The following is a 12,037-nucleotide window of genomic DNA, read 5'->3' as shown; positions in this document are numbered from 1 at the left end:
TTCATGGATTGTTTCTTTGTTCTCAGTGGTTCAGTTCCTGCTGCAGTGTCTGCAGTTGGAGGTGTTGAGGGCCCAGTCGTCTCTCTTGCAGGCAGCTGCTTCCTTTCCTCTCTATGGCAGAGCCCACTGCATCACTGCCGTCCTGCAGGGCCTGAACATTGGGTAAGGACAAGAACTGCAACAACACACACACACACACATGTCGCCACATGACAATGGCAGTTCAGCTTTCTTTGCTATTTGCTTTTTTCTTGAATGGTTTTGGACTTAAGTTAGATTCACTGATTGGTTCGCACTGTACGTCATGTTACAGTACAACTTTGCGAGTTTTGAATTCAGCCATGACCATAGAACTTTTGGTGCTTTTATGCTATAAATGCATTTCTGTGTGTTTTAGGAGTTTAAGCCAGACTGAGCAGTGGAGAAGTTTGGTGTCCGAGCTGATCACTGTGTGCTACAGTGTGTCTGATGTGGTTTCCCCAGTAGTCCAGAGCTCCTCTCCAGAAGGACTCATTCCCATGGATACTGACTCGGGTATTCTCTCTTGTTTCACGTGCAAATATGGCGTGGAGAAAACTTAGACTATAACACGTTTCCTGTGTTTGTTTTGACAGACACATCGGCAGGTTTACAGAAAATCCTGCAGGAGATCCAACCCAGGGACACCAATGACTTCTTCACTAGCCCCAGGGAGCTGGACACACACCAGGGGGAAGATCACACACAAGGCCAGAGCACACATACACCATCACTAGACACAGGTTGGCTATAGTTTTCATTTATTTTAATTAGAGAGAGCTTGCTTCCATTTGTGAATTTATCCTAATAGCTTATGTAAAAAATGTCTTCAGTTTGCTTAATTAACTGAGTATGTAATCCCAATCTGCCCTTTGATAGAGGATGTTTAAATATCAATAGTAAGATATAAGATTAAGATTTAAGAGTGATTTGTTTTCTAGAAAGTATTTTCTGTTGTAATCCTTTTATCTGCCTGTTGGGGGCAGTGTTTGACCTACTGTCCATTCTGTGTGAGATGTATAGACACAATGCATAGCCTGCCACCTGGAGATACAGTGTCTTTATTACTGATCGGCTTAACTTGAACCAACAGACAAAAACAAGAAAAAAAGGCTATACAAGCAGGCGTAGTAACCTCTTTTGCATTTCAGACAAATCTATAAAGTCACTCATTTATTTGTTTACATTGTTGAACGTTTGAATCTCCTGCGATATTGAACGTGTGTGTGTCTTTGTTCCAGGCGGTGAGGGCTACAGGGTGACAGCCCAGATGGTGCTGGTATGTTGCTGGCGGAGCATGAAGGAAGTGTCCATGCTGCTGGGACAGCTGTGTCAGAGCCTGCCTCTGCACTGCACCAACGACGACACACACCCCGGGCTCATCACGGAAGAACAGGTGAGACCTCAATGCGCAAAAGACAGACACGCATACCCGCGTCCTAAATCCCTTGACACTTGGTGTTTTGCATTTCCAACATGATGAATTTAGCACCATTTATTTGATTGCATATGTAATGTCAATAATCAAAAGCTTATTAGGTCTAAAGGCTTAAAGGGTAGCATTGTTGCCATACAACAAGAGGCTGTGAGGTTTCCCCCTACCGTCAAAAATGTGTGCGAGGTTAATTACTCCTGCCATTGCCCTTGACCAAGGCACTAGAATGTACTTGTGGAGTTGGTATATTTGCACCGTAGTCTTGCTGCCCCCTGATGGATGTCAGTCAAGTGTTGGAAACAAGATCAGGTGTTTACATTCACATTTGACATTTAAACCAGCGGTCTTTATTTAGATCCGGTAAAGTTTGAAGGGATTATATGGACCGCACTTCTATAGTGCCTTTATCTCATATAGCGCTCTTCAATAACCTACCATTCACCCATTCATACACTGACAGGCAGGGACACACAACGTGAGGAGCCTGCCTGCACATCAGGAGCAGTTAAGAGGTTCAGTGTCTTGCTCAACAGCACTTAGGAGGAGCCTTGAATGGAATCAGTAACCCTCCAATCCCTAGACGACCACTCTATCATCCAGAGCTGTGCCGCCCCTAGTATTTTATTTTCATAACAGAACATTGCAAGTGAGTGTGCAACACGCAACTCACACAGTGTCTGGGCACAGCTGTAGAATTCTACATCGCCGTCCTCTCACACACACACAACACAGGGTCATAGTTGCCCCAGCGTGACTTCCATGTGAAAAACTCTCCTGTGTGTGTCTGCACACTGTAGTGGGGAATGTTGTGAATGTGTGTGTGTGTGTTTGTGACACCATGCAGGGAGGCTCTTCAATTAGCATCCACCCTTGTTAGCGTCGCGCTTTCATTTGAGGCACAGCCCTGCTGGTTTAACGGCCGCAACGCCCCTCCTTTTCCACTGCATTCTTTCCAAATCACTTCCACCACCAGCAGGAAAACACTGAGCATGGCAACACAACACACACACACGCACGCACACACACACACACACACGCAGGAATAGTTGTCTGAGTGGTTCAGCATGTTACGGTCCATAATAACAAAGGTACCAGACATAGGCTGTGTTTGTCTGTGTAGGGGGTAATGGCTGTGTGTTCATTTGTGTGTGTTTTTGTTTGCCTGTTGGCCGTGTATTTCTCCCCCTAGGAGAGGAAGTGTCTGTAGTGAAAGTAGGAAGTATCACACTATGTGTTGTGTGTACGGAGGGTGCTTACAGCTGCAAATTTGGAAGCACATTATGTATATGTGCACATTTTGTTTACATCATTAACAACTGGATTTCATGACTTCTAGTGTTTTTAAATAGATTCTTTTTTTGAGAAAACTTGAATGAGACATTGCATTGATGTCAGCAATTCACTTAAGTGTATTAATGTATACTACAGAGTCAACTGTGCCTTTTATAGCCGGATAAAACCCATTTGACCACATTCTGTATGAAATTGGGAGATGCACATTTACAGCTGTTACACTCCTTTCGGGTTATAAAAGAGTTTCTTGGATCCATGTAGCATAGATTTTATCCAACAGTTCTTCGGTGTGTTTAACTATCACTACGGCACTCTTAATGACGTCACCGCCACAGTGCCATGAAGAGATAATTGACGGTGAGGTCAATGATGCTGTGTTGTTCCCTGCGTGTCTCTATGGTAACAGGGCACCATTACATAAGCAGTGAGTTAAGAAAAGTTGTACCGGACCACGTGGAGCGAGAAGAAAAGTCCAATTCACCCTCTCTGTTTCTTTGTCATCAGTTCCATGTATTCCGAGTGTGTGCGAGACGTTACGCAAACAGTGTGTCTGTTCGCCTTAACGCTCCATGGGGCGATTCCACTAGTGTTTGGAAATGTTGGGATCTGTCTTGGCGTTCAGCGAGAGGACAAAGTCACTCTGCCCTGCCACAGCGATGACATTGACGGGCCAAGACCAAAGCGCATCTCTTTTCCAGCGAAACGCCTCCCAGCCTCCCGGGCCAACATCCTGTGTTACATCTCCTTTGGCCTGGCCGCGTTTGCAGATGTTACTGTCTCCATGTGGCGCCATGGTAACGGCAGCTGTTGTTGTTGTACAATGATGGTGATGATTTCAGGCAGCAGCAGCAGCTTTAACATGTGGCATTGGTGATGAGTGGTACCGTCTTTTTTCTCTTATTCCTGATGAATTAACGGGGGCAGCGAGAAGGCAAAATTGAAATGGAGAAAGACGGATGGAATAAAAGCTATAACATCTTCAAAGGGCACGACGTGTGTGACAGACCACCGAAGTAGCGGGCCCTCTGGAGTTCGACAGCTCTGATGTTTATTTAGCATGGCAGGATCTGGATGGACCGGAGCCCTGGTTACACCGAGTGGACAGACCGTTTGTTTTTGCCTCTGTAGCTAAGTGAGAAACTTATCCACACTTTGCTTATTATTACGCAATACGAGGGATGTATTTATCCAGTCATTTGTCCTGTCACCACCACGGCTTCGGTGTTGTAGTGTTGGATTGTGTATATAAGTGAGGTGTGTTTGTAGTATTCTCTCCTCTTTGTGTTTGTAATATGTGGCTGGACAAACACACACAGCATCACTACAGCAGAGTCAGACAATGTCAACAATAACTGGTCCAGATGTAGATTTCACAGAGGCAGATTTGAGAGATAATCGAAGAATAATACAGGGAAATAATAGGATATAATAATGAGTACACAGTCTGACATAACTCTGTGGCTTTCCATTGCTTTGTTACCATTTCTAAATCAGGCCTTCATAATTGCCCCCTCCAGTTTGTAGCAATTAGATTGAACAGCCACAACAACAAACATTATCAGAGCACTAACCCGCGGCCGTCAGGGGAGAAGCGGGCTATTTGGGTCGCCGTCACGGCCCCACGAGCCATACGTGTAATTAGACTTGGGAAACTTCTCTCTCCGCACACGGAGGTTTTTTTCTGGGAAACGGGCGCATTTGCAAACAGGAAGTTGACATCTAAATAAAGTCCCCTTCTCCCCTCCCCTCCCCCCCCCCCCCCCCCCCCCCCCAGTCCCGGCGCAGGAAGTGTGCAAGGCCCTTTAAACAGTTACACAGACGGGAACCTTTGGGAGGGTGCCTTTAAATAGGCGAAGCCGCGGCCCGGCTCGGCCCAGCTCAGCACCGCAGCGGTCTGGGCCCGGCAGCCGTGGGCCTCTAACAGTGACTGTCTTTGCCATTTTTAACCCGGTGAGGTCAGGCCTGTACCAGGAGTCCACTCTGGTCACCAATGTGATAAGTCACTGGGCTTGGCGACACTGTGGTCGACTCAGTCCGTCCACTTTAGGGCCGATGGGTCAGCTCAGTTTATTGACCAGTTTTGTGGCCAGAATTTTTTTTTATGTTTACATATTTTGTCACTGAACATTCCATAATAATATTGACAATCTTTTATTCTGCCTTACTTGATTTTGTGTTTTATTCTGTGCCATCAAACATGTATATCGTCTTGGTGTAAACTTGCATCAGAAATGGAGCGCAGGCCTCTGTGGCTTTGCTTCTGTGAGAGGGATTACTGCTGAAGCTTTCATTGACTGGCGGAGCACCCGTCCATCTGCGGGTCTGCGTCTGTGTTTGTTAAGATGTTGTGTCTAACCCCACATCCCCTCAGGGGCCTGGGCTGTGTTTGTGTGTTTTTTTTCTTCTTCTGCCCGGGCTCTGCCACCCCTCCCTGTGCCCTCCGTGCCACCCCTGACTAAGCCGGGGCCCAGGCCGGCTCTGTGGCAGCGGTGATACCACAGCTTTAATGACAGGCCGCTGCAGCTCTGCGTCCGCCTCGCCCTGCCGCCTCACCTGCAACACACTCACCAGTTTACTCTCTGCCACAGAAACGGCATTCACTTTGTGTTCAAGTGTGTGTGTGTGTGTGTGTATAGTTAGAATAGTGTTACTAACACTGTTACTAACTGGATGGTTTTACTGACAGTGGCCATTATGTGGATGTCTCAGCATCCTTATTTGAACACACTTGTCACGCTACTGACATGCCTCTCTCACGCTCCACATGCACTGCGCTCACTCGCCGAAACCAAGCGGTGTCTCTAAAACAAGAGCCGGCGTGGCGAGTGTTGGTGTTTCACTCTGCTTTCCAGATACACAAAGTGCTCTAAATTTGAATCAGTTGCGGATGCACTCGACCCGACCAATGAGGAACCATTTAAACTGCAGTCAGCTGCTGTGCTGTCGGTTGTATTTGTTGGGAGACTGAACCAGTCCTTATCAGGAGGCCGATCTTCCAAAATCAGCTTTTTCTTGACATCATAGTGGGTTGACAAAGCCTGTTTCAGAGTTCAAAATGCTGCTTGGAACTGTGGATCCCTCATTATCCCACAAACTGTAATGTGCCATTTTGTACCATTTAAAACAGCATTGAAGTGAATTTAGATCAATCAAAAAAGGCACAGTTTGTTCTTGCTTGGATATGTTGTTTATGACAGAGCATGAGAGGGCAATGGAAAATAAAGTGATGCATTTAATAGCCTGGCCCACACATCTCTGCTGAAGAAATTGATCATCGGCATATATACACAGAAATGTATTTATGTGCTCTCAATAAAGGCCCAGGTATGCGTCACCACTCGTCGTCGCTACGCTTTGTTCTCGCCAATGTAATTAAATACAAAGTCAGACAGAAACTGAAACGAAAATAAATGTTGCCACGGCTCAACTGTGGTCTATTTGTAAAAAATCAAACACAAGTATATAGTCCGGGGGGGAAAAACTGTGTGTTCTCTGGTGTCCTGTTCAGTCTCTGCGCCATGAGTCAGAGTGCTGCAAATGACTGAACGAGAAAAACAAGTGTCACTTCACTGAAACTGAATTTAAGACGCCTGTAAACTAAACTGCCGGTCTTGGTTCTTAAGTTATGTTAAGAATCTGAAGATAACCACGATGCTATCATTGCATCTGCTTCCCTGCCCCTAACTTCATTTCTCCCAGTAACATATAATAAAATGCAAAACAAAATGGCTTAACAAGTGGCTGAACTGTAAAGCTATATCTTGAAACCTCAAATGATAGAAGTAGATAATTGTAGTCCTTTTGTGATTGTCATTGATTCGTCGCTCTGTCTCTCTTACAGGTGGAAGGTGTTGGCCTGTACTTCCGTCAGCAGCTACTGCAGTCTCGCCATCGAGGTGCCTTTGAACTGGCTTATGTGGGCTTTGTGCGACTCACCGAGATGCTGTGCAGGTAGGTGTGTGTGTGTTCAGAAGGTTTACAGAGACCTGAGCCAAATGAAATGTCTCACCCTTATTTGCATTGATGTGAAAGAACTTCTCCCTCTCTCGTATTTGTCGCTGGTAGGATGTAGAAGATGAACCGCAAACCTGCCGCAGCCATGTTGTCTTTGAGCCGCCCAGTGCCCGAGCTGTTTTAAACAAAACTCACTTGTTTTGTCCCGTACAAAACCCAGTCCCTTGGAAGATGGCGAGCGTGTTGTGTAATGAGGGTGACATTCTAGTGGTTTGTGTGTAAAGGGGGGCACTGGCCTGGAAAGTGCAGTGTGTAGATGGTATGCGGGCCGTGCGCTGGGTTATAGGGTGTTGATTGTGGGGTGTTCAACCACAGCCTTTTGATGCCACACATCAGTCTCTGGCTTTAGTTTGTAGTTCGCTCTTCCCTCACTCTCACTCCCTCGTCCTCATTCTTAACCTCTTTCTTTCTTTCACAATGTTGTGTTGTTGTGTCTTCCCCTCAACTTTTCCTTCTCTCTGTTTGGTGCGTGTGTGTGTGCCCGCTTAAGGAGTGGCAGCCAGGCCCTGCAGCAGCTTCCTGCCCGCTGGCTGTCTGAAGTGCTCGAAGAGGTCAAATCCAGTGACCCGTCGTCCAAACTCTGTGCCACACGACGCAGTGCTGGAATCCCCTTTTACATCCAGGTGTGTGTTCTCAGATTACAGGTTTAATTGAAGGTGCTCATAAACCATCACAAAAGTGTCACGGAACCACTGTGAATATACGATACTTACCATGGTTAAAGAATGATGTCATTCTAATAATAATAAGCTAAATATGAAGCTGCTTGATATCAAAAGGGAAAGTATATATTATCATTTGTATAACAAATGATAAGGTGCTGAGACGTGATGGCAGAACAGCTATTTTGTTTAGGGTGTTTGAATCAAAATAAGGTCAAATTTAAGATTATGATATGTAATGTGTTGGTAATGAATATTTAAGTGTGTGAACAGTTTACTCCTAAAAATGGTGCGATCAGCAGTCCTGTTTTGTTTTGTCCTCACTGACACACATAATGCCTGGAAGCACAGTCCCACACACACTGTCCTTTGGTTGACCCGTCTGTGAAGTCACCAGTCCCACACACCTCAAGCTACCCGGACGCTTGACTGACTCACTCTGTTATTCACCCACAGCTTGCCTCTGTACACTTCCCTCTGATTACAGCGCGCCACAGATATTAGAAGCAGACATGACAGAGTTCGCGTTTTATCATAGCAGTAATTCACGAGTGGGCGCTCATTGTTGTGGTTTTGAGTGAGACAGAGGGCTGCAGTACTAGCATCACTCAGTCTCTCCAAATACTGCTGGCTTTGATTGCCTTTTGTGTGAGTGTGTGTGTGTGTACAGTCAGGTATCGCAACATCTGAAATCTTTGACCAAGCCTTGTTTATTGACGTGCACAGCAGTGACACATTGATCTGTGATTAGTCATGAGGATTATCCACATTTTAGCTGTGATCACTTTTGTTCTCTGGCTGTACTGATCTTATGTATTAGAGGATCACAGTACTGGTGGAGCCACAGCAAAGGCAGACATGTGGGACGTGGAGAGTAATGACGCAGATAGGGGAGAAGGATGGATGACTTACGATGAGGGGATGAAGGAGAGAGATACAGAGAGAGATGGATGAGATGGGGAGGAGTGAGAGTCAAGAGAGCGGAGGAAGTCTGGGGAGAAGTTGAAGTCTTCAGGCTGCGTTCCTTCAGGAAGACGAGAGTCAGATCCGGAGAGACTTGCCCGCCTCATGCTGCCGCTCATGCGATATAGGACAGACATGCGCCAGACTAGTCCTCCTCACCTCCCCCCTTAAGAGTTCATAGGAGTCAGACTGTGCTGCCTTCTCTCCTCCTCCGCCCTGTCCGCCTCTGTCCTCCATCTGTCCATTGCTCCCAGGCCTGACTCAAAACCGTAACCCAGGCCAGACACACGGCTGGCTCCCATCAGCTCCCCCAGCAGGATAACTCCTTTCTCTCACAGCAGCCAATTGCTGTCACACACACCCCACCCACTCAGCTCGCGCACATGATGTCACTCAATGAAACTATTGTTACAGACAAAACTTATGTAATCGTAAAGCATTTGGTTTATGTAACATGTGACTTTGTAAAGTATGTGGTGCTGGTTTAAGCTTAGGACAGTAGAAGTATTTGTATGATGTTACAAATACATTTTCCTCTCCAGGCTCTTCTCTCCTCTGAGCCAAAGTCTTCCAGTTGCAGTCTGTTGAAGATGACCATGAAAGAGCTGATTGCCCTGGCCATGCCTTCTGCTGACAGAAACACTGACCGCTCCACTGTGCCTCAGGTACAAACACACAGCATCTGCCTCCATCACTTCCATCTTGTCTGTGTCACATGAGGCAGCCTGTCTGTTCAAAGATTGAAATTAACTTTGATATTTGCTTGGGCTTGTTTGTGCTAGACCTAAATATGCTCAAACAATTTAACTTTTATGTTGCTTGTTCTGTAATCAAATTGCATATAAGTTCAATTAAATTGTTTATGAAGGCTTTAGGCAACAAGGGTAGAATTGATCAACTCCTTGATGACACAGAAAAGACAGAATCTATTCATAACTTAGCTAATATGAGTCCTGCTTTAGAAATAATGTTTACAGCACCAGCCATTTTGATTGATTTATAGCAATTTGGTGAGATGCAAATGATAAATAAAATGCTATTTGTTGACTTTACCCCAGGTCCACGCTCTGAACATCCTGCGGGCGCTGTACAGGGACACTCGTCTGGGGGAAAACATAATCCCCTTCGTCTCAGACGGCATGCAGGCTGCTGTACTGGGCTTCACCTCTCCCGTCTGGGCAGTGAGTCTCACATTTCTTCTCTTCTATCAACATTCACTTTCTAAACCTTACACAACTTTTGTCTGTGTTTGTTTTGTACGTGTTCTTTTTTTATAAGGCATAATTGGTTTTCTGGTATTTAATCTAGATCTAGATCTCGGCTCCCCTGATCTGCAAAATCTGATTGGAGTGATTTAAAACTCTTTGTTTCTCAGCCCCCACGTCTGAGGTAACATGGGCCAGAACATTGATGAACAACTGCGCCACTGGAGGCAATAATAAACTTTTTGTATAAGAAAACAAACTACTTTTTAAGAAATAAGCTCAGTAATCAACAGCAGGAGACTTCAGTTGAGCTCCCTGGTGTGAAAGTGTGCAGCTGTGTGTGTTTGTGTGTGTGATGCAGGGTGTTAAGGCACTTCTCTCTGCCTTGCTTCCTGTAGTATATGCATTTGCAAGGATGTCACTTTTATGAGCCACGTTCCCTCTTTTGTCCATTCCCAGGTGAGGAACTCCTCCACTCTTCTCTTCAGCACATTGATCACGCGGATATTTGGAGTGAAGAAAGGGAAGGACGAACACTCGAAGAAGAACAGGTCTGCCCCTTCTACCTCTCCAGTGCTCGTCTTAGCACTTCAGAGTCATCGTCTCGTGCATAAGCACAGCGTGACGTGTTGACATTTGCACATAGTTTCTCCAGACCAGTGGTTCTCAGCTATGTGCTATAAGGTCCCAAGGAGTGTGCAGGTTTTGTTTCCAACCATTTTAATAGGCCGACTATTAGTCAGAGAGGAAATTAGCTTGTGAAATCACCCGTTTGGTTGGTTAGAATTGAATCATTGCTCAAGAAATAACTGGAGAATGTTGTATCAGACGTATCGACTTCAGTCATTGTAGTGCAACATCTTCAGTCAGCACTATGAAAACACGCGCACAATTCTTTACAGTCTTTAAATCCTGTATATCGCCCCCATCCATTTCAATGCAAACTAACTGAGGTCATCCAGACACGCTTATTGACATTATTCAGGGAGGCATGAGCCACTACCACTTATTTACAATCTAATAACTTGAAAGAAAGATTGAAACATAAAACCAAAAATGAATTAAACTGAAGGTAAAGGAACTACTGTGTCTACAATCAGTGACGGCTTTTCACCACTGGGGGTCACTGTAGTAACACCAGTCCGGCTGAAACCGAGGTCTCCTTGGAGCCAAATACTTTTTTTTTGCCTGACCCCTCTGTGCTGCTGATGCACCACCAGAGATTATTAAAGTAGAAGTCTCCACAAAGGACATGAACGTTATCTCAGTGTGAAATCTATTAATACAGGTGACACTTGACAGCTTGTGATTCTATAAAAACAGAAAGGAGAAGGATGTGTGGCCATGGCAACACGTCACTGTCTGTGTGTGTGTGTGTGTGTGTGTGTGTGTGTGTGTGTGTGTGTGTGTGTCTGCGTACGTATGCCTGTTTGTGTACCTGTGTTCTTTTTGTGTGTAGAGATTACATTACTAAGCGTTACTGACCTGATTGACCTGAGTGATTTCCTCTATCCCCCCCCAGCAGCTGCATTACAGGGCGTTATGTCATCAACACAAATGATATTGGATCGACCTCAAGCCAAACCATTATGGCCACTGATCATTTTAACGGAGTACGTGTTAGTCGGTGGATTACAAAATAATCTAAATGAATCTGATATATGCTAATTGCGCTGGATCAGTCAAGGGATATAACTTTTCTGATTTACTTATTTCCCTTGGCAAGTAACATTTGTTAGTCCTGCTTTGAACAATCAGCTTCGGCAGTAAATTATGCCAAAGTCTGTTTTGGAAAATGTAATCTGATTGTGAAGGGCCTTGATCTCAGGGCAGCCTCCATATTGAAAGTAAATAGGTTGTCATGGACCTTAATAGGTTGTCATGGACCTTTTGACACCACACTGATTAAGGAAATAAAACCATTTTTTAAGCATTACACATCATCATCATCATGTGTTTGAAATGTGAGTATGCTTACTCGGCTTAAAGACCTAAATTATGTGATGTGAATGAATTTATGAAGCCATTTAGACATCCGCGCCTCCGCATGAATTTCCTCAACGGGCAGACTTTCCTCACACTCCGATTACGTAACACGTCGTGTATATTTAGCGAACTATGAAATGCTGTGAATACTATTAATTGCAGTACAGACAAACAATTGGCGTGTGGTGTGCATGTAAATGTAGTGGCAGATCTGGGTCAATATGCGTCTCCACATGTATATTTTATGGTTTGCTTTATTTGGCCTACATGTGGGTTGAGTGGAGTTTGGAACTTTGGAAGCTACAGCAAGTTTTAGACAAATCATTCTCACTGGAAAATACCTGAAGTTGTGGAAGGCAGAGCTTTTCTCTGTCAAACTCCATCTGTATTATCTGATGATGTCATTGGAACAGAAACAGAGAAGTCTGTCGGACCCACAGTTGCTTCTTTTAGCCAGTTGA

At 45.0% G+C, this 12,037-nt stretch overlaps 1 protein-coding gene across 1 annotated transcript in view; it reads left to right on the top strand.

The window, feature by feature from the left end:
* thada (THADA armadillo repeat containing) overlaps window positions 1-12,037 on the top strand; it is a 58,151-nt gene that overhangs the window by 5,933 nt on the left and 40,181 nt on the right. The window contains exons 18-26 of the mRNA XM_076160878.1: window positions 27-162; window positions 398-534; window positions 615-761; window positions 1,260-1,414; window positions 6,588-6,697; window positions 7,251-7,383; window positions 8,928-9,050; window positions 9,444-9,566; window positions 10,050-10,141. Coding sequence (XP_076016993.1) covers window positions 27-162; window positions 398-534; window positions 615-761; window positions 1,260-1,414; window positions 6,588-6,697; window positions 7,251-7,383; window positions 8,928-9,050; window positions 9,444-9,566; window positions 10,050-10,141 — 1,156 coding nt within the window. The remainder of the gene's footprint in view (window positions 1-26; window positions 163-397; window positions 535-614; window positions 762-1,259; window positions 1,415-6,587; window positions 6,698-7,250; window positions 7,384-8,927; window positions 9,051-9,443; window positions 9,567-10,049; window positions 10,142-12,037) is intronic.

This window comes from Genypterus blacodes, unplaced genomic scaffold (assembly GCF_046128005.1).
Source record: "Genypterus blacodes isolate CSIRO-AG114 ecotype Tasmania unplaced genomic scaffold, CSIRO-AGI_Gbla_v1 ptg000108l_1, whole genome shotgun sequence".
Taxonomy (NCBI): domain Eukaryota; kingdom Metazoa; phylum Chordata; class Actinopteri; order Ophidiiformes; family Ophidiidae; genus Genypterus; species Genypterus blacodes.
The sequence above is the reverse complement of the archived record's forward strand: the minus strand, read 5'-3'. Positions and strand labels throughout refer to the sequence as shown.